The sequence below is a fragment of the Hypanus sabinus genome, chromosome 2, assembly GCF_030144855.1.
Source record: "Hypanus sabinus isolate sHypSab1 chromosome 2, sHypSab1.hap1, whole genome shotgun sequence".
NCBI classification, from domain to species: Eukaryota; Metazoa; Chordata; class Chondrichthyes; order Myliobatiformes; family Dasyatidae; genus Hypanus; species Hypanus sabinus.
In genome coordinates this window covers 175,014,281-175,040,073 of record NC_082707.1, presented here as the reverse complement: position 1 = coordinate 175,040,073, position 25,793 = coordinate 175,014,281, and the positions used below count along the sequence as shown (strand labels likewise).

The following is a 25,793-nucleotide window of genomic DNA, read 5'->3' as shown; positions in this document are numbered from 1 at the left end:
TTCCAGCCATGTACTTTTAAATATTACAATTGAATCTTTATCCACCACGTCCTCTGGCAGCACATTTCACACTCTCACCGCCCTCTGAGTGAAATAGTTTCTCCTACATTCCCCTAAAATATTTCACTTTTCAAGTTCAAGTTTATTGTCATCTGATTGTACATATATACAGTACAACCAAATGAAACCACACTGCATCCACAATAGATCTATCGCACCCAGCACAAGAAACAAAATACTACCAAAAAAAGTTAAATACAACAGAATTCTTCACCTTGAACCTATTATCTCTAGGTCTAAATTCACCCAGCCACAGTGGGAAAAACTTGTTTGCATCAGCCCTATATATACCCCTCATGCCTTGTATATCTTTATCAAATCTCTCCTCATTTTTCCATGCTCCAGTGAATAAAGTGCTAACCTAATCAAACTTACCCTATAACTCAGGTTCTCAAGTCCCAGCAACATCCTTGTAACTTTGCTCTTATTGATACCTTTTCTATAGGTGGCTAATATGGTGGGAGGCATAACTTTAAGGTGACTGGAGACAAATATGGGGGGGCTGGGGTAAGTTTTTACCAGAGAGTGGTGTGTGTGTGGAACACCCTGCTGAGGCATTGGTGGAGGCAGCTACATTAGAGACATTCAAGAACCTCTTAGATAGGCATATACATGATAGAAAAATGGAGGGCTATGTAGGACAGGACTGGTAGATTGAGAATAGGTTAAAAGGTTGGCAAAATATCATGGGCAAAGGGCCTGTACTACACTGTAATATTCTATATTCTACGGTCTTTGTAGTTAAGGAGACAGCACTGCACAAAATCCTTATACAACTTCAACACCCAAATTCCTGTATATAATAAACACCTTGCTTTTCCAACCTACTTAAAGCCAAGCATTCTTTTGAATCACTTCTGAGTAGTGTTGGAGGATGTTGTAATGTTTTTCTGAGAATGTGTGGAATAACTAAACAATAATGAAAACAAACTTTTATTCATTAAAACTAGAAATTATACCTCAGTTAAGTGAATGCATTTATTTGCAAATAGCCTTCAAACAAAACAAAATTCCAGAACTTAAACTAACAACCAGTTAACCTAGTAACCCCATTCAATTGCATTCTTTGTTGGTTAGTAATGTTACCGAAACCTCTTTTCAGTACACGTTAAAAGCTTGCAGATTGTCGTCCCACACACACACTTTACTTGTAGTTCCCTTTAGACTCGACAGTACATGCCGTATTTTATGTGGTAGATTTTGACCCCGAAAGAATATGACTACCTGTCTACTGCCATCAGAAAATGCATCCTATTATTTAGCATATGCAGTAATACAGAGTGCCACCTGCTGGTATATAATGTTATTTTGAAAAATAAATCAAACCTTAAACAAAACTATGTTCTTATAGAGTATTAAAGATTCAGGGAGTAATATAAAACAAGATTTTGCATCAGGAGAAGAAAAGGGAATGAGAAATAACTCTACATATTCTTATGACTTTAAAACAAGGGTTCCCAAACTTTTTTATGCCTTGGGCCCCTACCATTATACCATTAACCAAGCAGTCCATGGACCCCAAGGCTGGGAAGTCCTGTTTTAAACTAAACATAGAGATGTTAATTATACACTCTCTCATGAAAGGAGAGTGGACAAGTAAGCAATAAGTTTAGCAATATGAAATAATTTATTTCAAGTCAAAACTTAGTGACTATTGAGACATATATGTAGATGGATTTACACAGAGGAACAAGCCACTGAGCCAGGATTTTATACTTGAGTATTCCTCCATTTCCTTCATGCCTGTCTCTCAATTCCTTTCCATTTTATATATTGGTTTATCTTATCTTTAATTGTACACCACCAGCTTGTAATTCTCAAAGTGGTAATGTTTCAGATTTTCCCTCTAACCTATGTAAAAAAAATCTCCTAAATCTGGGGATTTGCATGTACATTGCAGAAAATATTGCAGTGACAAATATTTAATAATTGTCACTGATTGTAAAAAAACCAATATTTTAATAAGAGAATGGTTGGTTAGCTTACTTACTGTCATTATTTGCTATTATTTTTATTTGCACAGTTTGCTGTCTTTTGCACATTGGCTGAACACCCAAGTGGTCTTTCATTGATTCTGTTAATATTCTATTGATAATGTCCACAAGAAAAATTAATCTGAGGGTTGTATATTATGACATATATGTACTTTGGTAATAAATTTACTTTAAACTTTCATTTGCAACTCAAGAGGGCACTTTCCCAACTACTTGTCAAGCTTGAATAGCTTTCTTGACAAGTCACTAAGATTGTATATTAAATTACCTTATTCTAGTTTGTAAGTAAATGTAGCTGTTGGGTTGGACCTATTAGGTGCAGCTTGGTCTTCAGATTGTATGTTTATTAAACAATAATTACGTTAACTCTTATCGCTTTGGTTGAATTATGGTATATCAATTTACTTCATCACAGTTTGATTTAAAAAATAATTCATAACTTCTGATTTTGTTTTGAGGTTTTGCGAGTATTTGAAAGTTGTGCAATTCAATTGAAAAAGCAGAAAATTCACAGCTATTAACCAACTAGACGTGTACAATGATTTTTTGGTACCTGCTCTGTCTAAAGAGATTTGCGCTTGGACCACCCAAGTAACTCTTTGTCTCTTCCAGTTGCTCCTTGAAAGCAATCTTAAAAAGCAACTTCATCCTGCCTTTGTCTTTTACACTGGTGAGTTTGCATTTGTGGCAATCAAGTGTTGTCATGGCAAATTACAGTAGACCATAGAAAACAACTCGGATTCTCTGTGTGAAATTTGATTAGTAGTCAATTACATGTGATAATCATTTTTTATTATGTTTTATCTTGAAGTAAGATATTTAACATTCTTTTAATAAATAATGAAACATAATGGAAAATTAGGTTCTGGTTTAGGTCCTGGCACATCATAAAATTTGCATTTAACATTTCTTAAACTGAAAACAAATAGTTTCATGACAAATATTAAATGTTTACCAACAAAGTTAACTTCTCAAAGAATATCTCACCAAGAAATCCTAAGATGTACCTTGCCTTTGAAGTAACTATCAAATGTAAATCAGCACAGTAAATTATTCACTAGGCCATGTGCTTGAAAGGAGATATTACATTGAAAAGAGACAAATAAAGAGTAATTAGAACATTCCTAAATCATTTTGCTATTGTACTGACACTTGTGATCTATATTAATATATTGAATATATTTTGTTTTGGACTCAAATCTCCATTTAAAGGAAACAACCTTTTTAAGTATTTCTATGTTGAGAAAGTCACTGGTCTCTTCACTATTTTTGTTATTTCTGTTCCTTATAGAAGTAATCAATGAAGGACTAAGATAACAAAATAAGGGGTGGGAGAGGGTAAATTGGTTCTGTTGTCTCCCATACACATATTTTCTTATCCCTTAACATCAGGATATCATCTCCATAACATGCCACTGGTAGCTGATCTTTCAACTGGTTGGCCTGTAAAGACTTTGCTACTGAAAGAATGCATTACATTTTATGTCACTTTTCATGACCACTGGACAGTAGAGAGGCCTCAGTTTAAAACCTTATCCAAAAGATGCCAACTCTAGAAGTGCAACACTTGTTCAGTACTGCGATAGAGCACCAGCCTAGAATGTGTTTGCATACAACATGACTGAGGGACTTACAAAATGAATTTAGTTTGATGATGAATTGGAAACTGCGGGAAAAGCAAAAGAATGAAATAACCTTCACATGGCATTCTTCACACTATGGACATCTGAAGCACTCTCAGCTGAGTAAGAAGAGTACAGATACATTGTGAATAGCGTGATTGCATTGAAGAGGCTAGGAAAAGATACAAGGGAATAGAGGAGTAAAAAGGTTATACTGGTAGATTTAGCAGAAAAAAGATGAATGGATCCAGGTAGGCCAAATGGCCTGTAACTGTGCTGTTCATGTCAGGACTATAGAACACTTGACCTCAATTTCAAGGGAGCACAAAATTGTTTGAAATTATTTGCTTTGCATATGATAGTACATTTGATGTCCCAGATGCCTGGTCATGGCAATGTAAATTAAGTTACAGCTTCCAATATCCAGCCAACATTCACACTTCAACTACCAGCACACACACACACACACACACACACACTTACCTGTTGCAGATGGCTGCTGTTAAAAAAAAAACTATCCTAATAAGGAATGTTTTACAATTCATAGTAATGTGCAATTGTTGGAAATGACAAGAGAACAATAAAAATTATACAAGCTCTCCCATGCAGAGACTGAAATAATACCTAAAATGGTTTTGATTATGGTAGCAACCAATTAGTTAATGCAGGAAAAGAAGTGGCTTGTGTACATTCAGAGTGGGCCAAAATATGAATTAAGCTGATGTGTAAAAAGTTTAAACTTAGCTATTCAAATAATGCTAATTTAAATTGAGGTTGGCATTGGACTCAGGAATATGTTCAGTGGTAGGTCAACAAATCATCTGTGCATAATGAAATGTTCAATAAGGTGCAAGGTACTTCTGATGTGTGATCCTGCAAAAAAAGTAGCTGATAACTCGCTTAGACAGTCCAGCAATTTCAAATAATTTTCTTAGTGTCAGTTAGTGTTAATTCAAGGAAGTGGCACAAGTACTCAATATTCTCTTTGAATAGTTCAATAGGAGCCTTTGTGTTCATCTGAACAGATGGTAGTGGTCTCAATTTTGAGTGAAATTCTTTTACTCCTTTAACATGAGCTGAGCTGAAGTACTCAAACCTATAACTTCACTTGAATCCACTACCTTCCAACAGAAAGGCCAAAAAGTTGCCAATTAAGCAAGTGCTACAGGCAGCTTAGTGGTAACTTGGCTTAGATACAGGACTATCATTTGAATTAAATCACTTCAATTCATACCTAGGATCCAAGAATATGAAATAGACAGACACTTTAGTGTGGAATGCACTGGTGTCGGAGGTGCCGTGGCTCAGAGGAAACATCAGTTGCAGCTCATAAACCAACCTGGTTTACCCATCCTTCAGCCATCACAACCACCAACTGGTTGGCCAGCTATCTCATTGTTTCGTGTGGTTTACTTGGCTGTGCACAAACTTGTTCATTCTTTGACCATATAAAGGTGACTTTATTTTATTTGTGTGGTAGCACAGCATGTAGTATAACACTTTACAGCATCAGCAGTCGGGTCCAATTTGCATTTTCTCCTCATGACCACATGGATTTCGTCTGGGTGCTCCAGTTTCCTCCCACATTCCAAAGATATACAGGTTAGTAATGGTTACTAAATTGTGGACATGATATCTTGGCGCCTGAAGCATGGCAAAACATCTGGGCACATCCTTGGACTATGTTGGTTGTTGATGCAAACAATGCATTTCACTGGATATTTCGATGTTCCAATGTACTTCTGACAAACAAGGCTGATCTTTATTCTCTATTCTGGATGTGGATACTGTGTTGTAGGATTCAGCTCAAATTGTGTCATCAAGTTTGTGGATGACACATTAATGGCTGGCCTCATCAACAATGATGATGAGTAAGAGTACAGAGAGGAAGAGGAGCATCTGGTGGACTGCTGTGAGAACAACCCAAGTCTGAATGTGGAGAAGACCAAGGAAGGTGCAGATGAATCGTTCCCCTCTGGCTCATCTGTAGAGAGTTAAGTGCGCCAAGTTCCCAGGAGTTCATGTCAGGGATGACCTCACCTGGTCTCTCAACATTACCTCCCTGAACAAGAAGGCACAGCAGTGCCTCCACTTCCTAAGGATTGAGCCAAACTAGCTTCCCTCCACCCATCTTAACCAAATTTTAAGGGAGCACCATTGAGAGTGCCCTGACAAGCTGCATCTCCATCTGGAATGGGAGCAGCTGAGCATCAAACTGGAAGTCCCTACAAAGGAGTGTGGGAATGGCTGAGAGGATCATAGCAGTCTCCCTACCATCCACTGGGGACATTGAATAGAAGTGCAGTGCACACAGGGCCCTTAGTATGATCAAGGATCCCACCCAGCCATCCAGCATTCTCTGACATTCTACCATCAGGCAGGAGACTCTGACACATAAAAACAAGAACAGTCAGGATGGGAAAGTTTCTTCCCTCAGACCATTAGTCATCTGAACTCCCTGATGCATCACATTTCAAGTGTCACCAGTTAATCTGTTCTATACCTGCCAATATTTATGTACTTCATTTATTCATGCGCAATTCACATGTAAATTTTATCCTTGCTTTGTATATGGATTTAAAGGTGGGGGTGGAGAAAGAGATTAGCTGGAAGGTGATGGGTGAAGCCAGTTGGGTGGGAAAGGCCAAGAGCTGGAGAAGAATCTGATAGAGAGAGAGAGAATGAACACTAGGAGAAAGGGAAGGGAGAGGGGACCCAGGGGGAAATAATAGGCAGGGGAGAAGTAAAAGGTCAGAGTGGGGAATAGTGGTGAGTGGAGGCGGGGGGCAGGGGAAATCAATATTCTTGCCATCAGGTTGAATACCAGACAGAACACAAGGTGTTGCTCCTCCACCCTGAAGATAGCCTCATCTCGGCACAAGAAGAGCCCATGGATCGGCATGTAGGAATGGCTATTAAAATGTTTGTCCACTAGGCAGTCCTGCTTATGCTGGGTGGTGCAGAGGTGTTCTATAAAGCACCTCCCAATTTATGACAAGTCTCACCAACGTAGAGGCCACATCGGGAGCATGGGACACAATAGATTACCCCAGCAGATTCACAGGTGGTGTTGCCTCATCTGAAAGGACTGAATGGAGGTGAGGGAGGAGGTGTAAGGACAGGCTGCTTGCATGGATAAGTGTCTGGACAGAGATTAGTGGTGACAGGAAAATAGAGAGGGGAAGTGTGGATGAATAGGATCCCTTTGGAAATGACGGAAGTTGTGGAGGATAATATGCTGGATGCGAAGGCTGATAGGGTGGTAGATGAGGACAAGAGGCACTCGATCACTATTATGACTACAGGAAAATGGGATGAGTGCAGAGGTATGGGAAATAGAGGTGATTGAGTGAGGGCAGCATCAGTAGTAGAGGGAGGGAAACCTCTTTCATTAAGGAAAGATGACATCTCAGATGTCCTGGAATGGAAAGCCACATCCTGGGAACAGATGTGGTGGAAGTAAAGAAATTGAGAGAAGAGATAGCATTTTTATAAGGTGGGAAGAGGCATAGTTGAGATAACCACAGAAATCAGTAGGTTTTTAAAAGATGTCGGTTGACAGTTTGTCTCCAAAATGGAGAGAGAGAGATCAAGAAAGGGGAGGGAGGTGTCAGAGATGCCCAAGTGAATTTAAGGGCAGGTGGAGTTCGAGGTAAAATTTAGTAAATTGATGAGCTCAGCATGGGTGCATGAAGCAGCGACAATGCAGTCATCAGTGTAGTGGAGGAAGTGTTGGGGAATATGATCTAGGCTTCAAACACAGACTGTTCTATACAGCTTATGGTTGGATTTGGAGAAAGTCAGAGGAGCCAAAGGAAAAACTGTTAAGGGTGAAGGCCAGTTCCGCCAGATGTAGGGTGGTGGTGGTTGACTCTTCTGTCAAGAAAGAAATGGACAGCTTTGAGACCTTCCTGATGGGGGATAGAAGTGTATAGGTATTGAACATCCATGGTGAAGCGGTCGGGGCCAGAGAATTGAAAGTTACTGAGAAGATCGAGGACATGAGTGGTGTCGCAGATGAAGGTGGGAAAAGACTGAACCATGGGGGACAGAATGGAATCAAGGTATGAGGACACATTGTCTATATGAGAACCAAAATATACATAATGAAATTTTTGTCTTCATCAAATATGGTGCAACATGCATGTAAATTTTCAGACAATATTTCTCCCTCAGGTTCAATACGAAATTAAAATTAAATTAATCTACGTGGCAAAAATGAAAGTAAATATGTCATCCAGATTTAGAGATGAGGAGCAGCTTCATCACTAATGATGGGTAGAACAGACAAAACAGTGAGAGCAGCAACTGGACAATTTTCCTTTCAGCCACTAACACGGCATCAGTGCAGATTAAAAATCCTCGTACACCTAAACCAGTCTGGTAGTATTTAATCAGTCTGGTAGTATTTATAGCTTGACCTTGTTTGTTTAAATCATATTATTGTATACCTATGAACAAGTGCTAAATTCTGGTGCTCTCTGTGACATGCAAACCCCAGATTGCAGGGTGACATAACACTAGTGCGCGTTCGTGTTTTCTGTCGTGTTCTCTCTCTCTCTCTCTCTCTCTCACACACACACACACACACACGCCTCTTTATATTTTTAAAGGTTGCATTTTGATAAATAAAATAACAGAATTTTGACCTTGAAAATTTACCTTCGAGGTTCAGGAATTTATTTCGTATCAATGAGCACATGAAATTGCTTATATAAGCTAGGATGCTTTCAGAGCATTTGATAGCAGTCAATCGGCCTTGCCTGATAAGACCTACAGTAAAAAGATTCAATGTATCCAGATCATAGTGAATTGGATCGTAGCCCACTGACATTATATCCTGAGCCCCAGGGAAGTAAGGGCTAACTGCTGGGCGCCTGCATTAGTCACATTTAATGGCTTTACTAAAGGAAACAGACCATGACATGGCTAAACAAAACTGGCAGGAAAGCTTGCATTAATCGAACTGATCTCAAACTCATCAGCAGCAGATTGTTCCCCCTTTGCAAACAATTAGTCTGCCATTTGGTGTTCCGTGCCACGTATACCTTTTCTTTCTGGTCTATAATTACTTACACCAGGTGCATTTCTTTCACACTTTCTTCTGACTTCAGTACTGTCAGAAGTCACGATGAGTAATTTGTTAAACCTTTGTATGCATTTTGCCCTCAAGTATAAAGTTACTTCAATAAGCACTGGGATACAACAGAAGGAAATAGAATTTACCCAGTTAACAAAAAGTATTAGCACCCTTAGAGCACAGCCTCAGGAGACTGAATAGCATTGATTTCAATGGCTCAGGCAACTGAGGATCCAAATCATGCTGAAATGTTTAAAGCCCATCAGCTGCAGAATACTGTACAAAAGTCAATCCAATAATGGACAGGGTTAGCTCAATTCTGTAAAAGATTAGGATTAGATTTATTTATCGCATGTACATTGAAACATACAGTGAAATGCATAGTTTCTGTCAAATCAGATCAGCGAAGATTGTACACACAAGGAAATCTGCAGATACTGGAAGTTCAAACAACAACGCACACACAAAATGCTGGTGGAACTTTTTGTGGGCGCCAACAGAGCATGCCCACAGCTCGCTAAACCTGACTGTATGTCTATGGAATGTGGGAGGAACCCGAAGCACCTGGAGGAAACCTATGCAGTCATGAGGAAAACGTACAAACTCTTTACAGACAGTGGTGAACTTGAACCTGGTCGCTGGTGCTGTACGCTAGCATGGTTAAATATCAGTTTTCAAACTGGACGATAATCGTACTTTAGATCAACAATTCCTACTTAAAAGCAAAGCAGCATTGTGCCAATGTATGGTTTGCAGCTGATGTCAATAGCTATATGTTGTTTCAATTTAAAAGTTCATAACAAATTTTTTGGAACTCCATAATCATTTGGTAGGCGTGCATTTGACAGCAAGTTACCCAAATCTGCAATGGCGACTGACCATGTTACCAAGCTTGTTCCAGATTTTGTTGAAATGTGAATGATTCTGAATTAGACAAAACATAAGCAAGTTTTTGGCCTTTTTTTAGCCAGTTATCCATCTCCAAAACGTATGCAAATTTCAATGAGGTTATCTGCAATAAACAAGCTTCCCACCACTCCCATTCCCATCAAAACAGTTCAATAGCAAACTAACACTCATTCAAATAGGAACATAGGAAGTAGGAATGACTTATTACTCCTGTTTCAGTCCCACCATTCAGTATGACCTAGTGGTCTTCCCTTTTTTTAAAAAAAAGATATAGCACAATAACAGGTCTTACAACCCGATGTGTTCTCACCACCCAATTACATCCAAGTGAACAATTAACCTACTAACCTGTACATCTTTTGAAGGTGGGATGAGATTGGAGCACATGGATGAAACCCACACAATCACTGGGAGGACATACAAACTCCTCACGGACGACAGCAGTAATTGAACCCGAATCGCTAGCGCTGTAACAGCATTAAGCCACAATCTTCTATGTGGTGGTGTGCTGAGGCAATGGCATCGACACGGGTGGCTCTGTTATTGGTAGTCAAACTGGACACACTGGAGGCTGTGGTAGAACAAAGGACCCTACAGATAATCCTGGCAACTCAGGACGATTTTTCTCGACCTCTGCATGCCACCTTGAATGAATTCAGGAATATTTTTAGAAATAGACTAAGACAACTGTGCTGCTCCAAAGGCCACTATATGTGGCCATCCTTACTCTCAGCCATTAGGCTCTATAATGAGACGACCTATAGCCAGGGAAGTGATGAACCCTTCCCCACCTCCCGTGAAACTGTTTAAGGTAACTTATTTTATATTCTTTACTTCTCTTCTAATATTTGTATATCTGTGCACTTGTTATTGTGACACTGTAAATTTCCTTTGGGATTAGTAAAGTATCTATCTATCCTGCCCAAATTATTCATTTCTAGACAAAATAAATGGTCTCAATTTTCTCACAACCTTATGATATTTAGACTAAATATATTTTTCAGTTTTTCTTCCCCCCCCCCCCTTGTCGTGCACAATTTTTACCATCCAATCCAATGGGGATGTTAAAGAATCTTTAGAATTTTGGAAAGTTAACATGAATTCAGCTGCCATTTCCATAATAATGTTTATAATCCTCTGATTTAAATGGAGCTATTTACAGAGAAATCCCATTTCCACATTAATTTCTCCCCATCACCTATCCTTCCCACTTCCCCATCAACTTCCTCCAGATTCTCTATGCACCTCAAGTGGAAATTTGATGTGGCCAATTAATTTACCAACTTGCAGAGCTTTGGGATATAGTATAAAACTGAGGCATCCAATGCAAATCTATGCAGTCACAGAAGGAGGGAACATACATACATAGATACACTGGAAATTAGGGAAGAACCTCATTCACTGGATCTGAGGTTACAACTCTACTGGACATGCCCAAAGTTGCTTTTTTTATTTTTTAAGAAAATAATCTCAGCCTCTATGAACTCCCTCCATATTGAATTGGCTTACTGTCACATGCACCAGCGTACAGTGAAAATCTTGCATAGCATTCACAGAGATCAATTCATTATAATAGTGCATTGAGGTTATGAGGTAAAACAATACTGAGTGCAGTATAAGGTGTTACAATTATACAGAAAGTGCAGTGCAGGCAAGCAATAAGATGCAATGTCATAGCAAGATCGACTGTGAGGTTAGGCATCCATTCTTATCATATGAGGGAACTGTTCAATAGTCTTACAACAGAAGGCTAGAAGCTGTCCTTGAACCTAGTGGTTTGAGCTTTCAGGCTTTTATATCTCCTGCCCAATGAGAGGAAAAAAGAGAATATCCAGGTTGGGTGGGGTTTTTGATAATACAGGGAATTTTACCGAGACAGTGAGAGATGCAAATAGAATTTCGAATGGAGGCTAGTTTTGGTGATGTGCTTGCAGTCAGTCAGAAGCAGTTGCCATTCGAAGCCATGATGCATCCAGATTAATTCTTTCAACAGTGCATTGATAAGAAGTATGAGTCATGCCAAATTTATTGAGCCTCCTGAGGACGTAGAGATTGGTTTGCTTTTTTGACTGTGGTATCACCATGGTTGAACCAGGACATGCTATTGGTGATGTTCAGTCCTAGGAACTTGAAGCTCTCAATCTCCTTGACATCAACATTGTTGATGTGAAGAGGAGCAAGGAGCATGTGCTATGCACTCCCTCCCCCTTCCCCTACTGAAGTCAATGAGAAAATCCTTTGTTTTGCTGACACTGATGGATAGGTAGTTTTCATGACACCATGACATCTTATTTCCCATCTGATGCAGCGATGTATCAAATTCTAGTTCCATCATTCAGCACATTTTCTTTCATGTTAATTAAAAGTTCCCATTGGTGGACTGGGCCACCTGGCTTGTCAGGCACCTCTTGCAGCAACTGTGGTACAATCTCCTGACGCACCAGTGGTCCTCATCAGTTACCTCAGAAGCTTTTGAACCAGAATTGAAACAAGTCATCTTCAATCCCAAAAGGACTGCCTGTGAAAAAGATGCTTTTGTAATTTCTTTTTTCAATACTTTCTGCTAGCTTGTGTTCCATCCCCCTTTCTCTTTGTAATGAATTATTTGATCAGCCTTCTTTTTCTAAAGCTTTTAATCATTTGGCAAGACTAATCTTAACTTTAAACCTAATACTATTCCCATCTCTTTAGTCATGAAAATATAATTTTCCCCATGGAGTTTTATTTCTTGTAGGTGCAGAATGAGTAAATATACATTTTTAAAATGTTATTATTTATCTAATTCCCAATCCACCTAATCAGCCCAACCATCATTCTCAGGCAACTTTCCTTAAAATTCTTGCTGTTGAACTAAGATCTGTCTTGCTCAAACCCAAAATCAAGTTTATTGCCAATGCACAAGTACATGCATGCACAGGTGCAATGATATATTTGCTTGCAGCATCGCTGGAACATATATGTAGCATTCACAAGAAAAGCATGAATCTTAAATTGTGCACTTTTTTTTAAACAAGAATTCACAGCTAGAACAAAAAAAATATTCAATTTTAGTGCAAGGTGATCAAAATTGCTAAACTGTACCAATGAGGGTTTACCAGTTGGCTGGAAAAACTGAATGGTCAAAGGGAAGTAGTTTGAACCTGGTGGTGAGAGACTTCAGGCTCCTGCAGCTGTACTCCCCCGCTCAAAAGATGGCATGACGTAGATGGCAGGCATTTTTGATGACAGATTTTCTCTTCTTGAAGCAACACCTCTTGTACACATAACTGATGGTATGGAGAAATGTGCTCATGAAGTATTGGCCACAGCCCTACACATCCAAGTTGCCATACCAGAGCATGATGCAACAAGTCAAAATATTTTCAACAGTACATCTGTAGAATGACAAACCTAAGAAAGTAGGGAAGCTAGTGAGTTTTCCTTTATGATTGCATCAATGTGTTGGGCCAAGGATAAATCATCAGATTAATACCCAGGAATTTAAAGATATGTTAAGATGGTGCTGAGAAAAGATGACTTTTCTCAAATTTTCTTTCCTACAGAACCCTTTGTTTTGAGATGACTAATTTCCTTACTAATCTATTGCTCCAAATGCATTCCACTAATTCATCCTTGAATCTACACCAATTTTGTTTGCCCAGCCCATTTGAACATTTATTTCATTTAATTATTCTAATTAAACAATTAGAATTAGAACAGATAATAAAACAATTATCCTGGTTTTAAGTTCCCCTTAATATTATTGATCAGTAAAGCTCCATTAGGGTTGCTGTAAATATTAGAACATGTGGTTCAATTCTCATTATTGCCCTAATGCCATTGTTGATCAGACTCTCCTGCCCTTCCCTGTTCCAAAATGCAAAATACCCAGTAATATTTAATTCCCATCTTTGCTTACAATACTACATATCTCAATGCTAGTGGCAATTCGATCAAACTCATTTATCTCCATTTTTGCCATTAATGTATCCATATTGCAAATTTTTAATTCACTTAAAGTGAAGAATGAACAATTTTATTTCTCCTGATTTTTAAGGTTAAAACATTACAATCTCTTGAGCATTATCATTCTCTGCATTTTTTAAAAAAACATTATTTCAGTTTAATTTTTTGTCATTTTTCAGATTCTGAGCATCACTAGCAAGGACAGCAGTTATTCCTTGTTCCTACTCGAATATAAGTGACTTAACTATTTTGAGAAGTGTTTTAGTCAAATTGAGTTCCATGAGATTTCACCAAAATAGATCTTCACTTTCAGTATTCTAAAGTGGGGGGGGGGGGGACATATTCTCTGCAATTTCCTGGTTTGCTCTTCCATCTCTCCTTGTCACCCTGAAGCTACAAGATATTCAACATTTTCTTTTTACCTATTCTCACTGTTTATGGAATTATCCTGCAGGACTGGCAGAACCTGTGGAGAAAAAACTGATGAAATATTATTAATTTCAAACTTTAACTTTGCTTCTCTCCATAGATGCTGTTTAATCTGCCATGAGTGCCACCACCTGAAATGCTCATAGATTTCCTCGCTCCACCACTGCTGCCGGATCTGCTGAGTATTAACAGCATTTTCAATTTTTAATTGCTGGATTGTTCAAGTTATTTGTGTTACCAGTTTGGCATTTTAACCAGTGTGCCTTTTAATTACTGTCAATATCTGTGTATCTATTATCCCCAACCTAAAATTACCATTTTCACAGGATGCTTCTTTGCAAACAGATTTTGACATAGCATCTTCTTTAATAAGAAAACTTCCAGATTATATCATATCCATTATGTTGTAACTATCCTGCCATCAGTGACTGTGTCACTACAGATTTCAGTTCAAGATTCTACTAGCACTGATTAAATTTCTGGCAAAAAAAAAGGCATCAACTTCCAGTAGCAGACAGGATACAGTGAATGCCAGCAGTTTAAAAAAAAGTTTGTAGTTAATTATTTAAAGGCCAGCACAAATCCGTTGCAAGATTTACTGACAGATTAGAGTCCACTTGTTAAACCAAGTTTTGTTGAGATTTCCTTTCATTTGTACTGGGAAGATCACCTCTTGATCCTGCAGCTGATTAGGAAGCAGTAGTGAGGTTCAATTTCATTGCATTCAATTTAATCTTTTAAGAATAATTAGAAATTATTTGGTGGTGTTAGTTAATTGTTGTACATGTCTGTTATTGTGGAACACCAATTCTTTTTTAAACAATAGAGGCCAAGAAAAATGCAATAGTTAAATTAATTGCTTCCTTCAAAGTACCTTTTTAGGTTCTGCATTAGTTATCTCAACCATAGTACATACTTTCAAATCAGCAAGTTGTAGTTCAAAGAGCTCTTCAAAATCTTAAGCACGCAATCTAAACTGATAATAAGTACTATGGGAACTACAAAGCTGTAATATTTTAAAACTAGAAACCCTACAGCACAATACAGGCCCTTCGGCCCACAATGCTGTGCCAAACATGTAGTTACTTTAGAAATTATCTAGGGTTGTCCACAGCCCTCTATTTTTCTAAGCTCAACGTACCTATCCAGGAATCTCTTAAAAGACCCTATCATATCTACCTCCACCACCGTCGCCGGCAGCCCATTCCATGCACTCAATACATTATACCAGTCAGATGGATTTAATATACTTAATGATTTTTTCCCCAAAATAAGTCCATTTGGTGCCAGATTCAGAAGTTATACCTTGATGAAAAATAATACATTTGTGCCTTAAAGTGGCTGACAAAAATTGTGACTTAAAATGAAATTTCTTTAAATTGATGTGAACCACTTTGGGTTATTGAGATCATAAAAAGACAGCACACAAAAAAACTTGCATTTTCTCCTTTCCCGAATATGCTGGATATCATAAATAAAAACAGAAAACACTGGAAAAACCAGTTTAGGCTACATTTGTACAGAGAGAAAAGGAGTTATGTTTCAGGTCAATGACTTTTTATCAGAACTAGGAAAAGTTAAAAAACAAAAGAACATTTTAATCTTAAGAGTAGAAGAGTAGAGAGAGCAAAAGAAGTGATGATGATGCAGACTGAGGTAGCATTGAAGGTTTGCTAACTACAGATAATTTGTCCAGAGAAAGTGTAAATAACACACAGAGAAAAATGAAAAACACAACGCTGGGAAAAAAACAGAGCAATGCATTGTTACAAATTTGAAATTTTAAAATAATTCAGTGGAACAGTCAGCTGCACAGAAAAAACTTGCTGAACATAACAAGTTAATGAAATGTCATTAGAAATGTCCAACCCAAAAGACCAAATATCCCAAAACTGTTCAATGCACTGTTGAGACCCAAAAAATATAAAGAGTCTCACTGAAAGGTAAAGAGCTGGATTCATTAGGACAGGATGAGAGGCCAAAGGCAGAAGTCAGAATGGGTCTCGGATGCAAAAGTATTTGCAAATGATCCCTTGCAAATTGAATGGATGTGTTCTACAAAGCAGTCACTACATCTGCATTTGACTTTTCCAATGTAGTGGTTACCTCATCATTAGCACTGAATGTTGTAAACTGCATTGGAAGTAACACAAATAGCTCACTGCTTCATCTTGAAATAGGTGAACCTACAAAAATGGGAAGCATAAAGGATCAAAGGACTTCAGCTGCACAGAAAGGCAGTGTCAGAAATGGGTGCAAATGATAGAGGCAAAAGAGTTAACTTGAAGAAATGGAGTACAGTACCTTCAGAATGCTGAATGGGGAGGGGATGTATCTTGCATTGAAAGTAGCATATATTATGGAGAGAGACATTCATGTGGAGGGTGCTGGAGTGAATAGTGATAGCAAAAGAAACTTTCCTCTTGCTCTGCGTGAGAGATATGGCACATAGACATGGTCAGCTAAAAGACCTGTTTCTAAACTGCATAACACAGCATCGGAGATATTAAATCAACTATTAAATAGAAATTGGTAGTAAAGGTGATCAAACTCTTATTTCTACATGAAGTCGCATCAAGTCATTCACATACAGGAAAATGAGAGAGGATGCTTCTTGAGTTCAAAGGATGCTCAAGGAACTGCACCCTATCTTCCAACTAATCTTGTTAAATTATACCCTGCTTAATACTTTGAATTTCCATAATAATGCAATTCACTTCCTATCCTTGTGTTTAAAGCTACCATCAGTTATTCAAACTGTTCCGCAATAAGAGTGTTATGTTTGAAGAATAGCTGGAGAATAAAGACAATGGAAAGTCACCACACTGAAAGGAAGAAAATCATGTTTCAAAAGCCAGCACTTCGTTTGTGTGAGGTCACCAATCTGTTTGAAATCTGCCTTTCTTCCTTCTTTTCTACAGCTTAATCTGCTTTTATTTCAAATTTCCAACTGTACTGTTCACTATCTCAATTTCAGCCTTTTAAATAGACTTTCATCTCCCTGCAGTTACACTCCACTATTTTCTACAATAACAACCCTTCATCTTCACTGAGCACTATCACCATTTGCATTATAGACAACCCACAAAGTTGTGCCAAACATATCTCTACCTTAGAACTTACTAGGGTTACCCATTGCCCTCTATTTTTCTAAGCTCCACGTACCTATCCAAAAGACTCTTAAAAGACCCTATTGTATCCCGCCTCCACCACCGTTACCGGCAACCCATTCCACGCACTCACCACTCTCTGCGTAAAAAAACTTGCCCCTGACATCTCCTCTGTGCCTACTCCCATGCACCTTAAACCTGTGCCCTCATGTGGCAGCTACTTCAACCCCGGGAAAAAGCCTCTGACTATTCACACAATCAACGCCTTTCATCAGACCCTCAGCCTCCATCTTACCAGAGTCAACTTCAAACCTTGCTCTTCTCAGAAGTCCAACGGTTTTGCTAGTGTACTGGAAAAAGAGGTGAATTTCACCAGACATATGCAATTACTGACAGTTGGTTCTCAAATGTGGAAAGAGATCCATGTTGTCCACAGTCTTATCATGAACATTTATTATCTTGGAGCAGCTGTGCAGCAGATGCAGGTTTGTAGCAGACCTTTGTTTTTAAATATGACATGCAAAATCCTTACCAGTTCAGTGGTGATCACTGACTTGAGCCCTTCAGTACAGATGGAAGGTTGACAGAAATGCCAACAACTAAACAACCTCAGATAGTTATTGTGTTTGCATTGTATTTAAAGTAGTTCACCAATTGCATCCCCATGGTGAAACATCTCTGATAAGTTACATGGAAGGCAAATAAACCAAAATCTATTCCTATTTTTGATTCAACAGTTAGATATAGATTTATGATCTATGGTGATTGCAACTTTGCATTCCCTTGGACAAATCATCGCCCTTCCATCCTTCAAGAACAATAACTAGGCATATGGAATATTGACCTATGGTCCAGCAATGAATTATGAATAGTATTACACCAGAAGAGAACCATTAATGACTTTCATTGGTTTGTATATACAATTAAAATACAAAACGCTGGTAATACTCAGTATTTTGCAGAGAGATACAAAGTTAACAACTTAGGCCAATGACCTAAGGTTAGAACCACTGATTCAGCCCATCACATCTGCTCTGCACTTCAACTATGGATATTTTTCAACCCCTTTCTCACACTTACTCCCCATAACCCTTAACCTCCTTACTAATCAAGAAACCATCAACTTATGCCTTAAATACACATTAATGATTTATCCTCCACAGCTATATGTGGCATTGGACTACATAGATTCACAAATGTCTGGATGAAGTATTTCCTCATTATTCTGAGGCTGTGGCCTCATATGCCAGGTTCTTCTACTAATAGAACATCCTTTCTATGTCCACTCTATTCAGGCTTTTCAATATCTGCTAGGTTTGAATGAGATCATAGTTCAAGTCCAAAGATCCCCTTAGCCATCTGAACACCATTGAGTACAGATTGAGAGACCTCAAACACCTCATATGTTAAGTCTTATATTCCTCGTAGTATTCCTGTGAACCTTCTCTGGACCCTCTCCAGGCCCACCATACCCTTCCTTTAGATAAATTATCCAAAATTGCTTATAATATTCTAAATATGGTCTGACTAATGCTTTATAAAGCCTCAGCAGTATATTGCTTTTATATTCTCATGCTCTCTAAATGAATGCGAACACCGAGGTTGCCTTCTTTATTATTGACTCAGCCTTGAAGGAATCCTCAACCAAGACTTCCTAGTCCCTTTGCACCTCTGATTGCTGAATTTTCCTCTCCATTTAGAAAATAATCTCCATTGTTATTCTTCCTACCAAATTGCATAACCCCATACTTACTTCTGCTGCATTCTATCTGCCATTTCTTTGCCCGCTCCTGAACTGTCCAAGTCCTTCTGCAGACTCCCTGTCTCCACAACACTACATTTCTTCACCTATACTGGTATTGTCTACAAACTTGGACATAGCATCACTAGTTTCTTCATCCAGATCATTAATGTATAAAAGCAAACAATTGCAGTCCCAACAGTGAGCCCTGCAGAACTCCACTGATCACCAACAGCCATCCTGAAAATGATCCCCAAATACTCACTCTCTGATTTCTGCCAAATAAAACATTATGGATCTTAATGCTCCCGCTTCTCTCTCCACAGATACAGCTTCTCAGAATTTTCAGTATTTAATTTCAGGTAAACACTATCTTCTAATTTTGTTCTTCTTTGATTAGTGTTGTGGTTCAGCTGAAGAATATGTACGTTTCCTATGACTCAATATACACCTCTAAGGTGGGGAAAGCAGCCTATAAATATTTCATGGGACAAATTGTTCACCAAACCATTCAAGCAATCTTTATATTTTAACATGAGTAAAAACACAATATTATGATGTAGTTGCCTGTCACTTTAATTACTGACACTTCTTCAGCCATATTTGTATTTCAATCTTTCAGAATCCACAAACATAGGCAATTTGTTCAATTGACTCCAACACATAGTACAAGCTTACAGTTAAAAATTAAATTCACACAGTATTTTCTTTGTAGTTGGGATCAGTATATTATACAAAATATACAATTAACAAGCACTTTGTAAACACAACATGATATCTAAGAAAGTTAATAGCTCTGAACAACATATTAAGTATTGATAAACATTCTACACACCAGTATTTCTAAAGGGATAAAAATTAAATTACATCTCACTGAAACTATAATCATTCTGTTTGCAATTACTAACATATTTTCCAATGCTGTTATTGTACGATTCAAAAAATGTGAAGGGAAAGGAATGCATGAGGGAATGAAAATCCAGTTGTATAAACGATATTACCTGATAACCAACAATATAAACATACAAGATATTTCTGGCTGTTTATGGGGGGAAAATTCTGCTAAAATAAGTAAGTTTCAGTTTGAAGTTAATGCTCATCACATAATCCCTTCTTTAGAATTGTGCCAGGACAGTACTCTCCTAGAATGCAGTAAGGCAAACCGGTGTGAATAGTTACATATTTGGAAACACAATATAAACAACAGGAGAAGAAAGTCTTAAATTAATTACATAAGATGGCTATAATATGTAGAAAAACTGGAAACGTTCAGCAGATCAGGCAGCATCAATGAAACGGAAAAACGGTCATTGTTTTGTGTCAAGGACCCTTCATCAGCACTGGAAAAGACAGAAGAACGTTTTAAATTTCAGAGAATAAGTGGCATATAATTGGGTGCTCATGATGTGGCCTGACTCTTTTGTAGAAGACTTTTAAGGCTAATGAGTTTATTAATGTACATTGTTGCCCCAATCTTACTCTGATCGTTCACATTCCTCAAATGCATCCAGTAAACTCAAGAAAAAGAAACCCATCTTCCAACTAGGCATGCTACAAGCCGCAGGATTTAATACAAACGTTAACAAATTAAGATACTCACATTTCCCCCTCTACATATGTTGTTACACTATGTATCCATTTCATTTTGTTCCAATTGCTACCCTGACAACTTTGTCTGCTGTCCTCTGTAACATAAACTTGTTTTCTCACAATTCTCAGTTCTGGCACTGACAAGGCTCCCCACAGATAATGCCTGATCTGCTGAGTGCTTTAGGCATTCTCTTTTTTTGGTATTAATTTCCAGTTTTTTTTTAATCTTCAAAAACAATGTTTTCTTATTTTTATATGAATGACAATGCTTCACACCTAAATTTCCTTTTATAAAAACTTTGAAACAAAAGATGAGCATTAATTAGAAATGATTTGCCTTCCTAAATCCACAACCTTCAATGTTGATGTTCTTCCAAATTTTGACAACAACCTCTCCAGTTTGTAGACAGTTGAAACAGTGAAAGTAAAATGAATAAACTCTTTCCTGGCTTGCAACCGTGTAGATCTATCAATTGTAACCGATGTTTCAATGGCCAACTCTGCCATCTTCCTCAGTGATGATGCCTAGACATGTCTAGTCCAGTGGTATTTATATTCCTGTAGTTCGTCCCTCCAATCAGTTTTCTGCTCTCACCTTGTTTACAATCAAATTCCAGTTCTTACTTAGAGCAAGAACTTTGTCTTTGTTAAAAATTCTGCTTGTTTTATTTCAATGGCATCCTTTACCAGGTGGTCCCAAAAGCCATTAGCTCGGCACAGTAGTTTTGCGCCATCGAAGTCAATCCTATGGCCACCATGAAAGCAATGTTCTGTTACGTGTTTTAGTGTTTACAGGATTCCCTGTCAATGCAGAGTAGTATATATTGGCCAGATGGGAAACACAGTGGAAACCCACATCAAGGACCACAGGAAGTGTATCCGTTTGGGTGAACCAGAGAAATTGGCGTAGCAAAACATTATCTATGGAGGCTTCTCAGTCATCTAGGTCATTGTATATCAAAGTAAATCAAGGCAACTGAACTTGCTGTGCGGTCTAAAGGATGTTTCACCACTCATCCGAGAGGCTTCTTCAGTTCTGATCCAAGGTGGGAAGTTTTCTGGCTTATAAACTCCGAGTTCATTAAAGATATAGCAATCACATGACAGTCATTAAAAGTCATTGAGGTAATGAGAGGGTCATTAGTCTTATCTTTTCATGAATGGAGGTGTGAACTGTTCTGGAGATGCCATGGTAGAGATGTTAAGACTGCATTGTAACAAACTGCTAGGTGGTGTTGTCCCCCACCCCCTGTTCAGTGATGGGTTTTCCAGTTTGACAAAGATGGCTTCTTTAGTGCCGCTTTCAACTTTGATATAGCAGAACATTACATTCACAATGGCCATAAGATTAACTTTGACAACACAAAACTACTGTGCTATACTAATGGATTTTGCGACCACCTGGTAAATGAAACCATTGAAATAAGAATAGAGAAAAAGAATTTTAACAAGCATGAAAGTCTCGCTCTAAGTAAGAGCTGGCATTCGATTGTAACAAAGTGTGAGAGCAGAAACCTGATTGGATGAGGACTAACCAATCAAGAGGGACAGATTATGGAGGGAGATAATACCATCATACTAAACATGCCCAGCCATCATCTCTGATGAAGGTGGTAGAGTTGGCATCGAAAAAGTTATAACCAATACCTCTAACTGGCTGGAAGCCCCAGAAGAGTTTATTCGTCATGTACGCTGGGAAAGCACTAATCCTTTTTCAGTAAAAGTAAGAGTTATAATTCAATGGCAATAATGATTCTAATTAATTTATCAAAATATATTTAAACTAGTTTTAACTGAAACATAGCAGCAATATTGTGAATAAAACAGGCTTGAAAAAGTCAAATGATATTGTGAATATCTCTATTAATGACACTGACCAGAATTTCTGAATTTGTCACATGGTGCAATGGGGCAGCTCACTTGGGAGATACCCATTACAAAATACAACCTTTATCTAATTTTAATTTGAAATCTGAAGTTGAAAAATGTAAATTCATCAAAATTCATAAAAGCTAGGGCTGGAATTTTTCAGTTTTAAGTACAAAAAGCAAGAAAAATCACCCTAAACCCCGCTGTTTTTTTTTCCCCCACAAATGATAAAACCTCACATCAGCACAGGAACAATCTGGAATTTATATTTGTTTCCACAAAGTTGCACTTGATTTATAAACATGGATTATCCAGTATGTCCCTGGTCAAAGATCTTGTGATGGAGAAAAAACAGAAGAGTAGAAGTGGAGACTGCAGTGGGTTGAAACAACAAAATGAATACAATAATGTTAAAGAATATGAAGTGGTTGAATGATGAAGGATTTCTTTCCAGAAGTTGTATCACCTTGCATAAACTTCATGAATGGCCTCCAGTATTCAACCAAGCAGCAACAGTCGCAGTGAACAAAACGCATCAGGACATTGTAACTAATAGGATTACTTCCTATGCTAATGTCATTTCTTGGCATGTTAGTACAGAAACTTGTTTCAGTTCCCCTGCTTATTTGAACAAATTACACAGATAAATAACCTCCTTACCTTCTTAAAAGAAGTTAAGGCCAATCTTCATATGCACATTCCTCTAAAATAGGTCCAAGAAGATTTCAAATCCAATCATTATTAGTCAGAGATGTAAAGTTCATTCATCTTATTCACTTAATTTTTCATTCAATCCATGAAATTTAACCAATTTTGAAATTTAAAAATGGTAAAAAAATTGCAAAAAGCATGACATTACTGAATCAATACTAAAAACAAAAAATTCCAGCCCAGCAATAACTAACTTTCTAGGATATACAATTATTCCCAAGCCATTGAAATTAATAAAATCTGAGCAATTATTCTTTTTGTTTATTTTAAAAATTTGTAAGATCAGTATCAACCATTCTTGTCTTAAAACTTGTGTTCTACCTAAAGGAGCATTTCATATAAATAGCTTTTAGACGCTTTTTAATTTTTCATACAAAACAATTAAATATTACTTCAGGAGCAATGTTTATTATTCCAAGTCTACAACTACAAATTGCACAAATAAAATAATGAATCCACTGAAATCACAATATTGTGAAAAGGCAATTTGTTACTTGGTGTGGCTGCTCTAACAACATACTACTACATTCAATTTAATTAGAGAGACTGAGTTTAATAGCCTATTCAAATTCATCAGTAAGGGGTAAAAACTGTCAAATCCACATTATTGTGAATTACCCTGACATTACTGGCTGTTGAAAATTACATGGATTTGAAAATCATGTAATGCCTGAGAATAAACATACATCTGGACCACAAAACTTAAGGAAAAATGAGAGAGGAATTAAAATGTCACTTCTAAAGCAATTTCAATTATTAATTTGACAATATATGCTCTATGAAGTTTCAGTACTTAGGGAGGAAAATTTATGCATTTCAGCACATTTTTCTTTGCAACTTATTGGAGAATTATAGCTACCATGATAAAAAGTTAAAATAAACATCCTCAGGACTGATTACTGAGTCTTTCATAACAAGATTTCACTTCTCTAAAATTACATAAAAATAAAACCTCTATTTTTATCACCTTTAGAATTCCAATCTGCTTAAATTCTGTAGAATACAAATTTCAACAATTCAAAAAGAAATCTGCTTTGATAAGATCAAAGGAATCCAATGCACAAGGTACAAAGACTATGAATAAAATTGGAAGCTCATTTGATTGTCGCATTATACTTTAAATTGGCTATATTTTGTGTATATAATCCATTCTTGAATACATTCTTTTCCATTTACTTAAATTAGCAAACTCTTCAAGTCGTTTATTGTCACTGCACAATTTAACAACCAAACAATAAAATCTACGTGCCCCCAGGACAATGGATTTAAATAACACTTCCCACTTGAAATATTTTTCATTGTCCTTTGCTTTATTCTCTATTTTTGGAAAATAGTTAATAAATGGTTTCAAATGAGAAAGCAATCCTGTTACCAAAGTCTGATAATCAAGCATTAAATACAGTGTTGAAATATCTGTTCTCTGAATTACTTGGAAGATAAAGCAAGCTAGCCTATGCTAATCCTGAAGTACACTAAAAACCATTATAGTATATCCTGCTATGGGTTCTTAGCCATTATTATAGAAATAGAAGTAATTTAATAGTGTGCAATATTTCTCATTCCTGCTGATCTTATAAAGGCACTTCCACCACTGTATTGGAAAAATAACCAGATTAAAAGATTAATCTGATGAAACTAAAACCTATTCAGTACTTTGAATTATCCTAAGAAAATATTTCACTTCCTATCCTTGTTTGTAAACTTCCATCCAGTGTTGACCGAATCATTCAAGCCAATAACAGTACCAGAATTATTATTCATTAAAAATAGGTGGAAAATAAAGACATAATGAAAGACCATTCCATGCTGAAAGAAAGACGAGACCCAATGACTATTACTACAACCAGCACACTTCATCAGTTATTACTGCCATACTGACTTGATAACTTGGCTGACAATAAACAAATGATTAAGACTCTCAAGTAACATTAACTATTTAACAATTTACATAGATCGGAAGATGTCAGAGAAGCACTAAAGCATTGAATTTTATAACTAAATGGTGATACAATGTTGCATAAGTCTTGTACATAATAAATTTTCCACAGATCACTCTGCCACTTAAAAAGAAAATCACCTTTGCTAATTGCTACAAAATTTGAAATATACCAATGTGTAATGAACAATAAATCACTTTGCACAAAAGGATAGTGTCAGCTTTTAAAAAGTCCACAGTAATGTAATGATACAAGTGTGATCCATGATGTAATCAATAAATGAGATGAGCATTTACTTTACAAGTTCACTGTTTGTCAAATCTATTCAATGTCGTGCATTGGAGAACAGTTTGAAGAGTTAGATGCAAGATTCCTCTTGATTCTTTTGAGTAATTGGATACTCAACCATTATTATGTCAGATAGGGACATCAAGTTTTCTATGCAATACACTTTTAAAAGAGATCATATTCCACTAAATAGATCTCTTTTTTAAAAAAGACACAATTGCACTTCCATGTTAATGCGATTAAATCAAAAATGCCCAATTTGTATTAACAAATAATTCAATCATGCATATTTTCAGCCACCAAACAAATTGCATTCTTGCTGAATCATTGCTGGTTACTGAATTTTGGTATTGCATTAGCATCCTTTTTGAACTCTTCTCACAATATTAAACAACCTTATGAAGACCCGTGATTCATGGATACTTGATGGCCTTGCTTGTGGATGTATGCAATCATTCTGGTTGGCTGCTACCACATGTCATCTGGGAATGACGACTCCTTGATAAAG

At 37.2% G+C, this 25,793-nt stretch overlaps 1 protein-coding gene across 6 annotated transcripts in view; it reads right to left on the bottom strand.

Moving 5' to 3' along the window:
* Nucleotides 1-9,063: 9,063 nt before the first annotated feature.
* ppm1aa (protein phosphatase, Mg2+/Mn2+ dependent, 1Aa) overlaps nt 9,064-25,793 on the bottom strand; it is a 60,926-nt gene continuing 44,196 nt past the window's right edge. Inside the window, exons 6-7 of one of the 6 annotated variants that reach the window (XM_059959869.1) lie at nt 23,010-23,052; nt 18,038-20,230 (exon numbers count right to left, since the gene is read on the bottom strand). In XM_059959869.1, the coding sequence (XP_059815852.1) occupies nt 23,024-23,052 (29 nt within the window). In that variant the 3' untranslated portion in view covers nt 18,038-20,230; nt 23,010-23,023. The other 5 variants (XM_059959847.1, XM_059959841.1, XM_059959882.1 and 2 more) reach the window with 5 other exon arrangements.